We start from the raw sequence: 20202 nt of genomic DNA on the forward strand, positions 1-20202 counted from the left end.
TAAGTGATGTAACCCCCTCCTTAAGAGAAAAGGGTCTGCCAGGTAGTCTGATGAATGAATTGTTGCTGACCCTTTCCTTAAGAGACAAGGGTCTGCCAGGTAGTCTGATAAATGAAACCGTGCAAGCACCAGTAACCCTTTGGCAAATGACAGATGAAACTGACAAATTATTAAGGACAAAAAGAGAAGTTTCTCAGCAATCTATGCATCCCTTGTGGTGCCAGAACAAGGGATACAAATGTTTACATACAACAGTTACAGCACATTTCAAAGCAACATGCTTTGTTTATAGCCTTATACCACACACCATTGATATTTAAGAAATAAGAAGGGGTCATAAGACCCATTCCCCATATTTTTGAAAACCCTGATGTCATGCTACATCAAGGGAGATTGCAATTTTATGGTTCGAATTTTTCAACATCAAAATGGATTCCACATCAATATTAGATGAACAAGCTCAATCAATGTTTCAGGATTTTGCCAGCTTGAAAAGCTGGAAATTCTCAGACAACCGAAATGCACAGACGCAGGGCTGAAGATTAGAAAATGTAATAACGAGTGTGACTCCACCTGTGAACTCTGGCCACAGTTAACATTCCAGGCCCAAGTTTATGTCAAGGGGCAGTGGTGAGGAAATATCACAGACTGTCCCTCGAGGGTGTATAATGATGATACAAAATATAATTAGATATGTACGAATTGTACCCATATATGGGATTCTGAGGTATTTCATACACCTTTATTGATCCAGTTCCTCCCCCAACTCACATTTTCCCTTCCAAATAATGGTCTGTGTGTTGTAGGGGAAATGGGTCACAGAGTAGAAATAAATAAGAACTGCAAGCAGATAACAGTTCTGACATCTGTACAGGGGGGCCTTGCAGCACTGATGGACACGTAATGGGTATGTGGTATGTTAGCATATATCCAGTTGCCATTTAGCTGCGAGGGCATGTGCTCCGTTGCCATACTGGTGTACCAGATATTGATAGTTCCACTATATGACAACATAACAGTAGAAGATATCTATGCACATGAGCAACATCATGCACTAGAACATAGAAGGAAGAGGGATGTACGCCAATACTTTGCCCCAGATGTGCAATCAGTGCCTGATGAGTATAGGTCGTGGAATGGAGCTGAGGTATGGTTTGGTAGCATCTCTCTGGGAGGATTGATGCCTGCCCCACAATCCATAGCCAATGCCTGTTGGTTATAACTGACCAGATATGAGTTAATGCTACTAGTGAACAGCACAGGGGATGGATTCAATTCAATCAAAGAAGAGCTTCAAACTATGTGCATCACTGTTATGGAAAACAGGATGGTGTTGGACATGCTAACTGCCATTGAGGTGGGGAATGTGCCAAAATAGGGTCTTCTTGTTGTACCTTCATTCCAGTAAAATGATGAAGAAAATGGAACACTGGCCAAGGACATAAAAGCCCTATAAACTTTAAGGAACACCACAGCGGGGAGCAGAAGGCCCCCAGTGATGGATTTTCTGACTGGTTCTCATGGTTACCATCCTGGCTATCAGACCTTATTACCAATAGTAATAGTCTTGTTGTTTTGTTGCTACGACTTCCAAACAATACTGCAATGCTGGCAGAAAGGAGTAACATAGATAGGCACTCTAGGAAAGAACATCATAGAGGACATAAGGATAGATCAGAAGGATATAAGTGATGAAAAATCAACAAGGGGGAGGGGGGTGGCGGGGTGATGAGGAGGTAGGAAATAGAACCTTAACTCCATTTTGAGAAAAGACTTGATTTTGTGCCACTCAATCAAACATGTCAAAAAGCAAACCTATAAAGTATGTACAAACCCTGAGTTTCAGTGCATAGATTAGTTACAAGGTGTAGGCAGAGAAAGAGCACAAACAGTTCAAAGAAATAGAACAGGTTATCTTATCTAGAAGCAGTAGAATAGCCCTGCCCATGGAGTGTAGTGTCACAAAAAATCAACTCATACGAATAACAGATGTGCTTGTCGGATTGTAACATATGCATCAGCTATTTGTATTCAATGCCTGTTGAACTGTATAAATACTAGACGCAGTCAGATTATCTTTTTAGACTCTCCCTTGTATGCGACTTTGCATGCAGCACTACAGTGGGTCTCCCAGCCTTGAATTAAAGTTTATTTTGAGAAACCAGGACAGGAGGTTGTGATAATTTTTAAGAGCAGAGGGAGGAAAAATTTCCAGAGTTGACAAGACCTTGGATTTTTTTTTTTTGATGGTCCATTGTGGTCGGCCTGAACATATGCTTAAGATTTGATTTTCAACAGATGCTCTAACAGTGTTTTTGGTCTGACAACTGTTTTCCATGGCTACTTTTGGTTTTTCCTTTATATATTGAGAACTACTGATCCCCTTTAACAATTTTCTTGATTCTGGTATTATATTAATTACTGTTCTTTTTTGTGTTTTATTTATTGTTTCTTTTGGTTCAGGAATGTTCTAGTTTTAATTTCACAACTTTAATGTTATTTTGATGATGCTTTACAGACATGCTTTAAAAAAAAAAAAACTTCTCACTTTAAGCCACAGCTTCCGTAGGTAAGCCCAGGATTTCTCACAGAAGCCGGCACAGACTTACTTAATTTGTTAGATTTTCAAATTTGCTCACACTCATAATCAATAAAACACATTTTCTGCGGTGTCTCCATCTATATTCTCAAGCACAAAATGCACTGGGCAATTCTGCAAGTGTCTGTGGTTTTCTTTCATGGAGCCACATACAATAAATCTCTCATAAAGGGGTGTGCAGCAGTCCATCAAGAAAGAGCACTGCCTTCTTAGGCTGTCCCTCAAATGATTGGATTTCACTCTGATGGAGTTGCTTGAGGCATACTATTTTTTTAAAAACAAAGTATTTATTGATTTTAAACCACCAAATAGACATTCACCTATGCAATTCACAGTGACATTCAATTGTTCTACAACCAAATCATAGCTGCAGTCCATGATATGTTTCCTATATCCCCCATATCTTGTCATACGTCCGTGGGCATCCGCAGGTAGTGTAAACAGATTTTCCGAGTTGAGCACAGCAATCCATCCTCCATTTCGCTGGGGTTGGGGGTGGTTTTGGGGGGGGGGGGAGTGCTCAGGGAATTCCATTGCAGAGCGAGGTCTTTTTTAGCCACCAATGTGGCTATACCCAGGAACGTGCGGCAAGCCCAGGAGCCCGCAGCTCATTCACCATCCTCAACAGAGTTACCCAGGGAGTCAAGTCAAGGTCGCTTTACAGGACCTCAAAGAGCTTGCCACATACTTATTGATAATAGACAGAGATAACTGGACAACTCAGGATAAGATTAAAGCATCACCAGGCAATGGAAGCAGGCCAGGTGGGTGAGTGTACCAGGCAAGTGCAGGTGTGTCGGGGATAAGGTAGTTTGCCCTATTTACGGAAGCCCTTTAGGTAAGCCGTGTGGTGAAGCTAACAACCCCTCCACAGGGGCGTCATCCCCGTTAGTACACCGTTCCTGCCTATGAGGCGCAGGGCAGAACGCCAGCAAAGGAAAATAACACAGGTGATGTCATTTAGGGTATGGGAGCGCCAAATAGCAAACCTAGGATGCACTCAAAGCTCAAGGAGCAAAGTCCATGCTATATTTGAGGTCATCTCATCTGCTGCAGAACCAGTCATTAATCATGATCAACTGGGAGGCCAAGTAGTAACAGCGCAGGTCTATCATTTCCAGGCCTCAGTCATAGGGGACTTGGTGACCGTTTTGAAACGCAATCCGGGAGCGACAAACCAGAAAAACAAGCAGAGGACGGAATTGAGAGCAAAAAATCCAACTTGGAGGGATCAGAAGGGGGAAACGTTGGAAGACAAAGAAAACAGGGGAGGTACATCATTTTGAAAAGGGCGATGCAGCCCATTATGTTTGGGGGAGCAGTGACCATTTCTGCAAGTCACTCTTGATTTTGGACCCCAGCTGCATCAAGTTATGGTGTCTCTTGAATTCGGGGAGCAGGGAGATATGGAAACCCAAGCACTTAACCAAGAGGTGCTGTATAGGAATGTCCAATCGCCAAAACTGAGTGGCAGCGTTCCTCTCAATAAGGACCAGTAGAGACCTGGAACTGTTTACATGAAGGCCAGAGGCTTCTGCGAACAAGGTGAAAAGATCCAAGTAGCAGGGCCCTGAGGTGGGGGTGGGGGAAGTAGGGGGGGAAATCGGCCAAAAACAGCAGAACATTTTTGGCGATTCACTCTTCCAGCCCTTCATCGCACAACCAACCACAAAGCTGGCCGTCGCAGAGAATAAGCCTTGCCAGGGACTCAATTGCTAGAGCAAACAATATAGGGTACAGGGGCAAGTGCCTAGACGGACAGTATAGCAGCTGGACAGAGAGCCATTAATCTGAACGCGGGCGTGGGGTTGGGAGTACAAACAACACCTCTCATGGGTGTGCCCCGGCTTAAGGATGACCGCCATTGAGGCAAGGTCTAATTCAAGAAGGAACGTGCCCCGCTCGGCCACTTTGGTATACAGTTAAAGCACCAAGGGGAGTAAGTCAGTGCAGAACTGGCAGTAATGCTCAACTAGGAAGCCGTCAGGCCCAGGTGTTTTGCCCGAGGGCATGTGGGTGAGGGCGGTTGTGATCTCCGCCTCGGTGATAGGTTCATCTAACTAGCAAGGAAGGGTGAGATTGTTGGTAATGGTATGTCAGGCAAAAGGGGGTTCAGTCTCCTGGGTGGCCGTGGTCGTCGGGCATACAGGTAAAAGGTCACAAAAGTCCATAGAATGTCTGGGCTCCAAGAGAGATGGCAGCCATCCGCATCTATCAACTGCAGGATGAGGCGGGACAAGGCGTCACTGGTGGCGAGCCAGTAAAGGAGCTTCCCAGTTTTATCACTGTGTTCATAAGTGTATCTCAGTCTGACCCGCCATTGGAGAGCGTCGTCTAGACCGAGGTGCTGTAGCCAGTCCCTGGCGGTCGAAAGACATTGCACGTACCCAGGACCTTAGCAGTTGGGCTCTTGGTGTTCCAATTTAAGGATTTGTTTTTCCAAGGCCTTGATCTCCATCGCCCTGTCGAATTCGCCCCTGTCTACAAGGCCCTTCACCAACCCATGAATCACCGCTTTACCAGCCTCCCAGAGGGTGGCCGCTGAGCTGACGGAACCCTGGCTGGTCTCGAAGTACCTCCTCATCTCTGGGGTGAGAGAGGCCACAAACTGAGAGTCTGTGAGGTACCAGCTATTAAGATGCCATATTGGAGTCCTATCCACAGTACCACACTTCAGAGTAAGAGGAGCATGGTCTGATATTCCACGTGGGAGAAATGTTGCACTTTGCACTTATCTGTCGCCGGCATTAGAAAGAGATCAATACTAGAGTCATTCTGTGCAGCCGGAGTGTGAGTATAGACCATGTCTCGAGGGTGCCAGGTCCTCCATACGTCAAAGGGACCCAACGCCTCCATCCAGCCATCCAGTTGTGGAAACCCTGTAGAAACCCACCCATGGGTAGAGGAACCAAAAATATCCAGTTCAGGGTTGGGTACTTGGTTAAGGTCACCACTAAGAATGGAGACACCCATAGGCAACTTCACGAGTAAGGAGATCAATGTGGAGAATGACCCAGCTGGACCCTGAGTAGGTAGGTAAACCGAGACAAGGTGGCAATGGAGGCCCTCAAGTATGCCCTTCGCCACATAATGCCTGCGAGGGTCTATATGTGATTGGGATATAGTCATGGGGAACCCCCTGTGTAATAGGATAGCCACCCCCGCTCCCTGGGAAAAATCTGCATGGATGACTGCCATTGCCTTATCAAGTAAGAAAGGGACAATGCAAGTCTACTAGACGAGTCTCCTGGAGCAGAAGTTTCCTAAATTTGCTAGGCACACAACCCACCAGAACAGCATTCAATTCAATTATATGGAATGTGAATATTGTTACAACAGTAGTTCCACCTATGTTAAATGTATTTATTAGTCCATATGCATGTTCAGATTGGCACCACTGTATCCACAATCAGTTGGTATATAGTCCAATAAATCATATTCCGTAATTCTCTAAATCAATTCCAAAATAAGCATCACATTGAATTTCCACCGATAGAATCTCCTGACATCTCTCAAATCCAGCCCGCCAACACGTGTTTCGTTAGGGATATTACCCTTATGACTTCATCAGGGCTGTAACAATGTATAACACACATATTAATACGGTACAATTTAGTTACGAATATTAATGATAATGTGAATAAGCATGCGGTATCATGTGGGTAGTTGAATAGTGACAGAGAAAATAAACAAACGCACATATATTAATGTGATGAGTAACAACCAATTTATGTGCATAGGTGACCATGTACCCAGAATAACTAAATGCACTTATATGAATAACACTCATCCCAATACAATATCCCCAAGATTGACCAACAGTGTAAATCATTTATGTGTGCATGCCACTGTGATCAATACCCAAATAATATAATGTCACTAACCTTCATATTCAAAAGATCCTTCCATGATAAGTCTCACTAATTATCATTATTAGATTGATTTCATAACGATGTGTCAAGGTCTAAAGTGATGATGTTCAATTTCTCTATCCAAAAACCAAAAGCAAAGACAAATTAAATAAGTGTAGGTCCTTGCCACTGTAGTCTCAGAATTGCAAATCACTGACGTCTAGCTACGTAGCCCCTAGAGACTATAAAGCTCCAAACTCAATGAATAAGCAGCTCCAATACTTACAGGTTTATGAAGTCACTATAACCAAGTATATGTAAAATAAATCTAAATCTATTGTGGTATCCCTGCTCGATGATTAAATATGCATTGCAAGTAACTTGTACATAAAAGAAGAAAACAGCCCCCTAAAGTATGTCAGGTAGTCGAAAACCTTTGTTCCCTTGAGAATACCTAAACCATCGTGCACCAAAAAATATACTCGCTAGTTATCAAAATCATACGTATAACATAGTACCGCCACTTGAATATCAGCCCAGAACCCCACTATCAGTCCAACCGGGCATTCACACTTACCTCAGGCCAACTCTATTACACCTCTTAAATTCGCAATGATTGGAAGCGAGTGCGCTCATCAACCGAGCATCACTCGCGCCGAAGTTTAAATACCAGCACCAGCGCGTCTTAATACAGAAGTGACTAACCCGTATATGTTAGTCCTTCCTTATTGTCTATGGCCGCCGCATAGATACAAAGAAAGGACTCAGAGCAACAAGCTCTTCCCTCCGCTTTCTTTACCCACTATCTTTAAACCACTGAGTAAAAAGGTTGACTTTGTATCATTATAGTAATCTATTGCCCTGCCTCCTATCCTAAAATAAAATTAATAATTAGCACTTTCTAAATGTTTGAAAGCTATCCTTTTTAAATTAACAACCTCAAACATTTCAAAACGAAAATTATAAATTTCTAGTTAGTAGATATGCTATCCGAGAAACAGTGGCAAGCACAAACATATTATCAGCCCAAATCTATACTTGATCAAAGTACAATTTTACAGAACCAATCAAAAGTGCTCTAAATAAATTATAAGATACAACCATAGTCTTGAAAATTAATATCTATAAAGTTCAAAATAGTTGAGACTCAAATTTCAAAATTACGTTCCTAAAAAATACTCCAACTTGTGATCCGTACTTAAGCCCACCTCCACCGCCTGTAACCTCATGATCCATAGTGACTCTCTTCGTCTAAGCTGTAATTCTCTGTTTCCACCCCTGGGGTCCACAGAAATATGTTCTAAACCAAAGAATTGAATTGTAATCTGTGTGCTTTGATTCTTACAAACCAGGACATGTTGAACTAATGGATATCTCTCATCCCTTTGTTTAACCGCCCTCAAATGTTCACCAATCCTTATTTTTCAATGGGCGTATAGTGCTCCCTACATATACACATTCAAATTTACATTTTATAATGTAAACAACTTGTTTCGTGTCACAAGTCATATGTGAACTTATTCTATAGACCTTACCATCATTATCATTGAATTCCGTTAGACCATGGCAGGCCCATTTACAAACCCCACAATGGCCACATTTATAAAAGCCTGGATATTTTCTCGATAGCCAATTCTCTTTGTTTAGAGGTCTAGGATAGGTCCGGCACAACAGATTCTTCAAAGATTGTCCTCTTCTATACGTAAATATCGGGCGTGATGCAATGAATTTTGTTAGCATGTTGTCTTGTTTCAAAACGTTCCAATGTCGTTGCATCACCCTCCGCAAAATAGAAGCACCCTCATTATAATCTGTAATTGATCAGATCTCATTCGAACTTTTATCCAAAGGTTTCCGACGTGGTGGTAAAGTCTCTGTCTGGTTACCTTTTTCAACCCTTTTCTGTGCATTATGAATTGTATCCCGACTGTAACCCCTTTGTACAAAGCGAGAGATCATTTCCTGTGCACATTCTTCAAATTCTTCTGTTCTACTACAATTACGTTTCGCCCTGACTAATTCCCCAAAGGGTATTGCCAATATCTGGTTTTTGGGGTGTGCACTGGAAGCATGTAATATTGTATTGCACGAAGTTGGTTTTCTATACAATCTACTATGAATATGGTCATCATGTATGAACAATTCAACATCTAGAAATTCAATTTTCTGTTTGCTAAACTTGTAAGTGAATTTAATATTTACATCTTTTTTATTCAAATACTCACAAAATTCAGTCAATTGTGTTGAATTTCCTGTCCAAATCATAAAACAATCATCAATATATCTTCCCCAGTACAATATATAATCCTGCCACTCTCTGGACCCTGGTCCCCAAACCCACCTCTCCTCAAACCATCCCATAAAGAGATTGGCGTAATAAGGGGAGAATTTGGCACCCATCGCCACTCCTTGCCTCTGTCTGTACCACTGATTGTTGAAAAGGAAAACATTATGATTTAATATTAAATCGACCATCGTCAGTATCATTTCAGTGTGTTTAAGCAAACTAGCTGATCTTCTATTTAACATATGTCTCAAAGCTTTGAGACCTGACTCATGTTGAATACTAGTGTAAAGTGCTACCACATCCAAAGTAACTAGCATCATGTCTGCTTCCCATTGCATATCTCCTAAAATGGCCAGAATATATCTCTGATATATGATGGTAAATTTGCGACAAGCTGTTGCAAAAAAACAACAACAAATTCTGAGATTCTCTCCGTAAGTCCCGCAATCCCTGAAATAATCGGTCTTCCAGGGGGAAAAGGGAGGTTCTCATGGATTTTTGGTAAAGTATAAAAACACGGGTATCTAGGTCTATTCACTTGCATATATAAAAAATCTTCTTCTTCTAGTAACCCTTGCTGATGCCATGCTCCCAGTGAATTATTGATTAAGTTGACCAGGTTTCGTATAGGGTTGGAGGGGAAGAGTTTCATAACAATTACCATCATTCAGTTGTTTATAGATCTCTTCGACATAGTCTTTTTTATTCATAATTACAATGTTTCCACCTTTATCGGCTTGTCTGATAACAATATCATTACCATCCTGTAATTCTCTCAGAGCCTGCCATTCTTTACTAGTAAGATTGTTTTTCAATCTTCTCTCTCTAAATTTATTCCAATGTTGTCTTAAATCTCTGGTAACAGATCTATAAAAAAAAACTTCAATGTTGCTATCATCTCCTGTCCTGGGGGTCCACTTAGATCTCCTCTTAAGACCACTAGTCTCATGTGAATCAGAAAAAATATTCAAATCATGCAGTAGTTTCTGAGTAATCATAGGTATATCCTCATAGTCAGTAATTGACATTACCATTGCCGTGTCATGTATATCTTGTATAGTAATGTCACTGTATTTGGACTCCTCTACAATACGACTCGCTTGTCCAACTACTTGCGTGTTTAATTCAAAGAATCTCTTAAGTTTTAGACGTCTCACAAACTTGTAAAGGTCAATTTGTTGTCTGCAAAGATCTCCCCTATTAGTAGGGCAAAAACCCAAACCTTTACTCAGTAAAGAGATCATGTCCCCAGAAAGATTCTTATTAGATAGATTGATGACATTAATCTGCTGTCCTATCAATTGCCCTGATTCTTCCTGTCCCACGATCTTGTTTTCATTCCTCTCCTCTGTGTGTTTGTTCCTCTCCTCCTGGTTTGCCTGTTACTTCTCTTCTTGGTAGTCGGTTCCCCGGTCTTATTCTTAACATTTCTTGGAAAAAAGAATTACCTTTACAAGGATCAGCACTAGTACTAGCCTCACCCCTATCAGTGTCAGTCTCACTTGTTAGCTCGCTCTCTCTTGAAGAGGAGACAGAGCTCATGGAGTCCCTGGGAGAGCTCTTCAAGTTAGTCCCTCCAGCTAAATGGTCATATTTCCTAGCAAAAGTAAACACTCTCTGTCACGACTCACGTGCTGCTTGCGCCTGGAGTTTGCAGATCTTGAGGCGTGGATCTTGAGAGTTCGACTTTGGCCCAAAAAGGGGCGACTCTTTCTGGTAGCCACGGTGCTGTAGGCGAAGAAACGCCAAGGACAGACCGTGACCGTGAGAAAGTAGCACCAGAGGGAAAAAACCCCTTCAGAAGAAGAGGAAAAAACCTCCCAGAAGATTCGCAGGGGATTCCTGGAACAAGAACAGAGGAACAGGAATCAAAGGAACTGACGTAACACAGAAATGGCGAAATCCAGAGCCGAAGGCTAGGAAATCAGGAGCGAGGACACTAACTGAAACAGAGAGTGTTGCAGCGCAAAGAGGAAAAGAAACACCACCCTTAAATACCATAAAACAGGAAGTGACCCACAGGAAGAAAAAGGACACCATCTTGAATAGGGAAAAGTAGATAGAATAGACTGGAGCAGAAACCATAGAGAATAGGGAAGGAGGAATGCTGGGAAGACAGAGGTAACCTGGGAAGGGGAAAAGACATAAAGGACAGAGGAAGAAAACAGACCCAAAAAGGAAGAAAGACAGAAAAAGAAGAAAAAGGAGCCCCAAACAGGTAAGAGGGGTCAGGAGACCCCAACAAGACGGAGGGAGAGAGCAGCGCGATGCCCCAAGTAAGTCCTGGGGCCTCGCAGGGTGCAAGAAAGGCTCGGGGCGCGCCGCGTCTTAGAGACGCGAAGCGCGGCCCGAGCCGAACGCGCGGCTTGTGCCGAACGCTCGGCTCGCGCCGCGCGGTGCGGCGCGACAGTAGGCCCCCCTCCCGAAGGCCCTGGTTTGAAAGGAAATAAACGGTGAAAGCGCTGAGTCAGAAGAGGAGCATGAACAGAAGATGCATCTTCCCAAGAACACTCACTGAGAGGATAACCCTTCCAATGAATCAGATACTGCAGACGGGTGTGAAAAAGACGAGAGTCACAAATCTCCTGAACCTCATATTCAGGAACATCATCCACTAAGACAGGAGGAGGACAGGAAAACTGACGGGAATACGGATCTGGTACATAAGGTTTGAGTTGGGAGACATGGAAGACTGGATGAATCTTCCATGTGTGAGGCAAGTGAAGACGGACAGTGACAGGATTAAGCAACTGGAGAATACGGAAAGGCCCGTAATAGCGAGGTGTGAATTTGTTCTGAGAAAGACGTGAGGGTAAGAATTTAGAAGAAAGCCAAACTTTATCCTGTGGATGGTAGTCCGGAGTGGCCCTACGTTTCTTGTCTGCTACTTTCTTCATATATCTCTTGGTGTGTAAGAGATTAGAACGAATCAGTCTATGGATTTGTAGAAGACGTTTGGAAAAATGAGTAATAGCGGGCAAGGGAGTGGGAGACAGAGAAGAAGTAGGAAAAGAGGTAGGATGAAAACCATAAGAACAGAAAAAAGGAGTGGTCTTGGAGGCACTATGGACTGAGTTATTATAAGAGAATTCAGCGATAGGGAGATAAGTGTTCCAGTTGCTTTGAGTTGAGTTGCAAAAACAATGAAGGTATTGTTCTAAGCCTTGGTTCAGACGCTCGGTCTGTCCATTGGTCTGAGGATGGAAGCCCGATGACAGAGCTCTATCGATGTTTAGTGTCTTACAAAAATACCTCCAAAACCGGGAAATGTACTGAGGTCCTCTATCAGATATAAGAGTATGAGGAAGTCCATGAAGACGGAAGATATGTTCGATGGATATCTGGCTTAATTCTTGGGATGTAGGTAGCTTTTTCAAGGCAGTGAAGTGAGCCATCTTAGTAAAAGAGTCCACAGTGACCATGATTACCCGGTTTCCTGCTGAGAGTGGTAACGAACACATGAAATCGGTAGAGATGGTGTGCCATGGAGTTGGCGGAACCGGCAAGGGCTGGAGTAATCCCGCAGGTCTGGTTCGGGGAATCTTGACTTGAGCGCATGTGGGACAAGCCTGAACGTATGTTTCAATATCCTGTTTCCAAGTAGGCCACCAGAAAAATCGTGATAACAGTTCTTGTGTGGCCTTGATGCCTCTATGACCAGCAACCGGTGAATCATGACACATTTGTAATGCCTTTTCTCTCACTCTGTTAGTGGGGATGAATAACAGATCGTGATAATAATAGTATCCTTGTCTCTTATGTAAAAGAGGCCTTAAGTTCTCTACTTCATCATCAGATAGATTGGGGTACTCCAGTTGTACCTCCTCCAGAAAAGACTGGGCTACCCCAATGATCTTACTAGGTTCCAGTAGGGGTTGAGCTGGGACAGGAGTACAATCTGGATAACGACGCGATAGAGCATCAGCCAGAATGTTTTGGGAGCCAGGAATATATGTAATGTAGAAATCATACTGGCTGAAGAAGAAGGCCCAACGAGCTTGACGACTATTTTGGCATACGAAATTTCGTAAACATTGTAAGTTTCGATGGTCTGTTCTCACTTCAAAAGGTTCCTTGGAACCCATCAGAAACTGCCTCCATTCAATACAAGCTGTTTTCAGAGCCAACAATTCTCTTTCCAATACTGAGTAATGTTGTTCTGCAATAGAGAGTATATGAGACAAATAGAAAACAGGATGTTCAAGACCATCATCCTCTTGTTGTTGGAGTAGGACGGCACCAATGGCTTTTTCAGAAGCATCGGTGACGACAATAAATCGTTTGTTGGTATCTGGATGTCTTAAGATGGGAGCTTGTGTAAATGCCTTCTTTAAATCCTGAAAAGCTGTTTCAGCAGCTTTAGTCCAGACAAACCCTTTAATAAGATTTTCCTTCTTTAAAGTGTGAGTTATATGGCTAGTTTGTTATGCAAAGTCTGCGATGAATTGTCGATAGAAGTTCGCCAATCCTAGAAAGCATTGTGTTTCTTTAATAGAAGATGGAGAAGGCCAATCTAGTATAGCTTGTACCTTTTCTTGATCCATGGCTACTCCGGTGGTACTTAAATGATATCCTAGATATTTGACTTCCGTCTGGTCAAACTCACACTTTTCGGGTTTGCAAAATAGTTGATGTGCCCGGAGTCGTTGAAGGACTTGTTTAACATGGGAAGAATGGAGTTCGGGATTTCTGGAATAAATAAGAATATCATCAAGGTAGATTACAACTGTCTGATTCAGGAGATCCGAGAATACTGAGTCCATAAATCTCTGAAAGATTGCCGGGGCATTAGTAAGACCGAAAGGCATTACCCTGTATTCAAAGTGACCAAATGGAGTCCTAAAGGCCGTTTTCCACTCATCTCCTTCTTTAATGCGTAAGAGGTGATAGGCTCCCCGTAGATCTAGTTTGGTAAACCGTTGGGCCCCTCTGACTGCCTCTAAAATGTCCCTTATGAGAGGCAAAGGATAACGATCTTTAATAGTTATTTTATTCAGGCCTCGAAAATCCAGGCAAGGGCGAAGGTCCTTTGTCTTCTTGGGTACGAAAAAGAGAGGAGCCCCGGCCGGAGAAGACGATGGAACAATAAGACCACTTTGAATATTTTCATCCAAATACTCCTTTAGTAATTCCTTTTCAGTTTCCGTGAGGGAATACATCCTGCCAAAAGGAGCGATAGTGCCAGGTTCCAAGGGAATAGCACAATCGTAATCTCGATGTGGAGGTAACACAGGTTTGGAAGGTTTTTGGAAGACATCTTGAAAATCCAAATAGTGTTCAGGAACTCCTTGGACTGTATTTATGGTCGAACCGGTGGTACCCTCCGTGATTATTGACCTCTTAGGCGACCAATACTTGTCTGAAGCAAAACAGTGCTCGTGACAGAACTGTGAAGACAAGGAAACCGTACGGGTAGCCCAGTTCACATATGGATTATGTCTGATGAACCACGGGATTCCAAGAATGATGGTATGGTTGGGGGAAGTTATAAGATCAAAGGAGATGTGTTCCTGATGGTTACTGATCTGTAGATTCAGCATCAGGGTAGTTGTATCTACTGGACCCGATGATATCAAAGATCCATCCACCGTGTGTACTTGTTCTGGAATCTCCTTAGGTTGTATAGGAACTTGTTGAGTGGTGGCCCACTTCTTATCCATATAAATACCACTAGCTCCACAATCTAGTAGTGCCATAGTCTTCTCTTGACGGCCATCAGGTAATTGTAACATTACTGGTAAAATGAACAAGGATGTGGTATTGTCGTTGAAAGAACTGATGGAAGGTATAGCTGCTAATCCCGTCCCCTCCCTTCTTACAGAGGACGGGAAGCGGCGTTTCCCGATGGCCTTGATGGACGTACTGGACAGGTACGCAGTATGTGGCCGGCAGAACCGCAGTATAAACACAAACCCTTCTTTCGTCTATCTTCTCGTTCGCTAGCGGAGAGAGGGCCTCGAGTTGTATCCACCTGCATGGGTTCTCCTTCGGTGTCTCTGACAGGAGGGCGAGGTTCCTCAGAACGATGCGGAAAAACTCGTAAGGTGCTTGGTTGAAAAGACCCTCTGCTCTTTCTCTTCTCTGCTCTCCGTTCCTGAAGGCGATACTCGATGGAGAGGGCTTGATCCATCAGGCCACGAAGATCTTCCACTCTGGTGGAATGTACGAGTTCGTCTTTGATTTCTTCTTTGAGTCCTCTACGAAACAAAGTCACCAAAGTACGTTCCACCCAGGTGGTCTCTGCCGCTAGTTGACGAAAGCGTGTAATGTATTGAAGGACATCTTGTGAACCTTGATGAATATCGCATAAGGCCTCTTCTGCTGAAGCCTCCAATCCCGGACGACTAAACATCAGCTTGAAGCGGTTCACAAAGGCGGAATAATCCGACAATACCGGATCGTTAGATGATACCATCGGGGTTGCCCAGGCCAAGGCAGGACCAGATAAGGCACTGATGAGATAACCCACCTTGGTTCTGTCATGGGAGAATTGGGTGGGTCGGAAGGCGAAGTACACTGTCAAGGAGTCAAGGAACTCTCGCAGCTTGGTTGGTTCACCCGAAAAACGATGGGTAGAGGCGGAGAGCGTCGGGACATCACCACTGCGGAAAGCCAAAGCCTGTCGCAGCGCAGCATTCTCACTGCGTAGTTGCTGTAATTCTTGAGCTTGTTGCTGAATTGTAGTTAGCAGAGCTTGATCCGGATCTGCAGCAGCTACCACAGTGTCTTCCATGGTGTTAGAAGACGTCGGGATGGTTAGGCGCTGCAATCTGTCACGACTCACGTGCTGCTTGCGCCTGGAGTTTGCAGATCTTGAGGCGTGGATCTTGAGAGTTCGACTTTGGCCCAAAAAGGGGTGACTCTTTCTGGTAGCCACGGTGCTGTAGGCGAAGAAACGCCAAGGACAGACCGTGACCGTGAGAAAGTAGCGCCAGAGGGAAAAAACCCCTTCAGAAGAAGAGGAAAAAACCTCCCAGAAGATTCGCAGGGGATTCCTGGAACAAGAACAGAGGAACAGGAATCAAAGGAACTGACGTAACACAGAAATGGCGAAATCCAGAGCCGAAGGCTAGGAAATCAGGAGCGAGGACACTAACTGAAACAGAGAGTGTTGCAGCGCAAAGAGGAAAAGAAACACCACCCTTAAATACCATAAAACAGGAAGTGACCCACAGGAAGAAAAAGGACACCATCTTGAATAGGGAAAAGTAGATAGAATAGACTGGAGCAGAAACCATAGAGAATAGGGAAGGAGGAATGCTGGGAAGACAGAGGTAACCTGGGAAGGGGAAAAGACAAAGGACAGAGGAAGAAAACAGACCCAAAAAGGAAGAAAGACAGAAAAAGAAGAAAAAGGAGCCCCAAACAGGTAAGAGGGGTCAGGAGACCCCAACAAGACGGAGGGAGAGAGCAGCGCGATGCCCCAAGTAAGTCCTGGGGCCTCGCAGGGTGCAAGAAAGGCTCGGGGCGCGCCACGTCTTAGAGACGCGAAGCGCGGCCCGAGCCGAACGCGCGGCTTGTGCCGAACGCTCGGCTCGCGCCGCGCGGTGCGGCGCGACACTCTCCCATTCGAATAATCCCACACGTCTCTCCTTAGTTTTCTTGCTTTTCTTTGTTTTATGCCTTCCTGGTGTCGATGTAATATGTCATCCAATATTCTATAGTTTTTTTCAATTGCTTCACTAAGACCCGTACCTTTAATGTCCTGTTCTAGTACTGTTATCTCTTTTTGTAATTTTGAAACCTTCCTGTCTGCATTTTCAATAAGGATATCCATGAGTCTCATTGAACTGGAAATTAATTTCTTATTCCAAAGTGACAGAATATCCAAATCCAAATCGTCATATGTCGGGAAAATCTGTGACCTCAGACCCCTAGGGATTCTATTCACGCCATTTCACCACCTAGATAATTCTAACTTTTTCAACTTTTCCAATCTCTTGAATTTCTCTAATATACTTTCTTTAGACACATGAGTACCACTTTTAATTGATTCATGTATAGTACGACCCTTCATTAGGTTACTAAATAATTCTTCAGCAATTTTTTCCCTCTCTATTATTATAGATATCAGTAATGATTCAGGGAGGAGCTGCCTACTCACACAAGATAAATGTAGTCAGTTAGGAAAGTATTCAGTGAGTACAAAGGCGCTACCAGTCCCTGATTCCAACTGGCTCAGAAGGTGCACTAGTCAGGGTGAATACTTCCAAAAGACCCCATCTACCAGCAATTCATACTGGTAAGTCATATATTTCCTAAATTTGCTAGGCACACAACCCACCAGGACAGCATTCAATTGAATTATATGGAATGTGAATATTGTTACAACAGTAGTTCCACCTATGTTAAATTTATTTATTAGTCCATATGCATGTTCAGATTGGCACCACTGTATCCACAATCGGTTGGTATATAGTCCAATAAATCGTATTCCGTAATTCTCTAATTCAATTCCAAAATAAGCATCACATTGAATTGCCACCGATAGATTCTCCTGACATCTCTCAAATCCAGCCCGCCAACACATGTTTTGTCAATGGTGTGCTAAGGTAGGCATAAGGAATGGCCCTGTGCGTGCAGAATCATGAGATGGCATGATAAGGATACAAGTGGCGCAAGAAGCAGCTGTGAAGCAAAACGGTGGCATGGGAAACAAATCAGAAAAAGAACTCCCCAAACAATAAACCAGACCTCAAATGCCCTCAGTTCCCACCACCCCATGCTTCCACTCATGAAGCATCTGTCTCCCTAATTGGACCTCAACGGAGGCAAAGGAAACACAATTAGAAAAAGGCAAAAGCAAAAAAGGGAGCATATTGAGAGGGCAAAAACCTCTCATAAAGCCTACGGAAAAGAAATATGTTGGAGCAAGGCAAAGGAAAAGCAAAATATAGTCCATTACCTGCAGGTTCAGCCATTGCAAAGGATCGTTATTCTACTCATACCGGTCTGGGGCCAGATGTACAGGTTTACACCGGGGCAGACTGGGAATCCTCTGTCTAGGGAGAGTGTGTTGGAGAAGCAATGTCTTGTCCGTCCCATCGTCCTGGAAGTGGAGGGCTCTGATTCCTAGCCCCATAAGTCCCCTTCCCCACCTCCACTGGCATCCCAAGGACAGATTTTGTAGGTTCGGGTCCGCGGTTCCTTCTGATGCCCAAATGGCGGGCTGTTGCTCCCTGGAGAGCACCACTGTCAGACGGGGCACGTAGGTCCTCCCTTTTCTTTGATCCATTCCCAGTCCTGCTCCAGGCTCTCAAAGAAAAAGGAATTGGAGATAAAAAGGACCTAAATCCAGGCCGGGAAAAGAAGCAGGTATTGAAGGTTTAGTGCCCAGAGTCTTTGCTTGACCTCTGTAAAGGATCGGTGGCGCTGTTGCATGGCGCTTGTATAGTCAGGGAATAACATGTTGCATACATTTTAAAGACACAGGTCAGATTGCTCAGGGCGCTCCTTGAGGATTGCATCTCTGTCTCTGAAGTTGAGGATCGGAACAATTAGAGGTTTCATCAGGGTCCGGGGGGGCTGGGCAAGGGAATCAATGGGCTCACTCCGCAACCAACAACAGAGACAGGGCTCATGCCAGTCCCTACAAGCGGAACCAGTCCCCGAGGAACTCTGCGGCATCGGGCAGCTCAGACCCCTCTAGAAAGCCCACCAGGCACAGATTGCTGCAGCGGGAGAGTTTTTCTGTATCTTCTGTCCATACCTCCACAGCCGTCGAGAGATCAGGAGGCCGGACACCTGCCACTTCAGGATGGACACATCGTCTTCCACACAGGATACCAGGCGCTCGGCCTCACCAACCCTGGCAGCCATGTTATGAAGATCTTCCTGGAAAAGAGCTACGTCCATCCTGACCTCGCCCACTATATTTTCTAGAGCCGTTTCCGAGTCTTGAATGGCCTTACAGATCGTGGCTAGGTTGGGATGGACTCATCCTGGAGAATTTGCTGCCTTGGAGGGATCTCCAGAGCTTATAGACCCCGCCTGCAACGTAGTGAAGCTGTCCATTTTGGTCTGAGTCAGGACAAATTGTAGGGCCCTGTTCTTTCCCATGCTGCGGACAGTGAGATCTGGCCCACAATGTGCTGCCAAGGAAAGTCGACTGCCAGCCTGCTTGCTAAGAGGCAGCACAAGCAGTTGGGGCACAGCAGATAGTACAGTACCAAAGATAGAAGAGCAGGCAAGGCAGAGGTGAGGCGTATAGATGTCACTCCCAGCCCGCATGCTTCAAACTAGCACAAGCAACAAGGTCGCCTCCAGAAGCCATGTAAAGCGCAGGCAGCCCCCGGTCAGGACATTAGTCAGGAGGGACACGGTTCCAGACAGAGGCTCCAATTGAATACAGAGTCCCCAAAGGTCCAAGTCACCGTCCCTCCATGGCTCCCAAAAGCTGAGGAGGAAAAGAGGCCAGTACATCAGGCAAGGGGCGGGACTGCAAACTTCGGTCTGTTTGCTCACAGCCAGGAGTATTGGGGGTGGGGTTGGTGTCAAGAAGAAGGAGAAAAGTCAGACAGGAACCCACACCCCTAAAATCAGTAGCAATCACGTGGCCCCACTGAATGATGCTGCGAAATGCCCAACTCACCGCAAGGAGCAGGAGTAGTTGTCCCAAGCGCCCGCTCCCTCGATCCACAGGGCCAGGCCCTCACCAGGACTTCCACCACAGTGCAGGTGCAAGAGGGAGAGAAAAGGGATGTCGCCCGCAAAAAAGGTAATGGCCAGTGTCACCCAAGGCCAGCTCCAGCAGTGTAGGGCCACAGGAATCTATTTCAGCTGCCGTAGAACTCAGCAGCCCCAACAATCCCAGAGAGTCATCTACAGCGTGGCCACAAAACGATTGGCAGCGTGAGGTCCAAAAAGGCCCCAAAGAGGACTACCAGAGGTCCAGCATCATGTGGCCTCCCGTATGCTACAGGTGTCCTTCCTCCACTCCAAGTGACTTGTTGGGCACATGCCCTTATGGCAGCACAGGGGGGGTGGGGTGTTTGCCATAGTTGCAGCTAAAATCAGCAGAATTAAACTCCACTAGGGCTGCCTCCAGCATGCAAAATTTCGAGTGCCTGGGCCACCGACAACAGTCCAGGCCAAAACCGGATGGCAGGTTTGGCTACATATCAGCCATGTTTCGAGGGGGCATCCCCAACTCCGTCAAAGACCAGGAATTGCCCAGATTCCAGGATAGTCAGGACGTGGGAAAAACAAGCTGCGCAGCAGCCCGGCTACACAGCACCGTGAACACAGAGTTGCAGCCCACCGACCGAGACAATCACAGCTGAACCCCAGGTCGGGCTGCGCCGCTAGTCCTTCCAGAACTGTCCTTCTCCCTTCAAATTTAGGTCTGTGGTGGATCCGACAGGTCAAACGAGGAGGAAGAGTGGTCCACAGCACAGCCTGCTCAGGCGGGATTAATAAGATTATGGGAGAGGGGAGGGAACTCAGGAGAGTTTCTAGGTGGTGAC

The 20202-nt window shown here is 44.9% G+C and overlaps 1 protein-coding gene across 6 annotated transcripts in view; it reads right to left on the reverse strand.

Annotated features, from left to right (window-relative positions):
- Positions 1-20202, reverse strand: part of SLC35F5 (solute carrier family 35 member F5) — a 575369-nt gene that overhangs the window by 499780 nt on the left and 55387 nt on the right. For 2 of the 6 annotated variants that reach the window (XM_069224685.1, XM_069224688.1), the window contains exon 3: positions 6484-6587. The exons of the other annotated variants lie outside the window; for them this stretch is intronic. In XM_069224685.1, coding sequence (XP_069080786.1) covers positions 6484-6489 — 6 coding nt within the window. In that variant the 5' untranslated portion in view covers positions 6490-6587. The remainder of the gene's footprint in view (positions 1-6483; positions 6588-20202) is intronic. 6 annotated transcript variants of the gene reach the window in all.

The sequence above is a fragment of the Pleurodeles waltl genome, chromosome 3_1 (genome assembly GCF_031143425.1).
Source record: "Pleurodeles waltl isolate 20211129_DDA chromosome 3_1, aPleWal1.hap1.20221129, whole genome shotgun sequence".
NCBI classification, from domain to species: Eukaryota; Metazoa; Chordata; class Amphibia; order Caudata; family Salamandridae; genus Pleurodeles; species Pleurodeles waltl.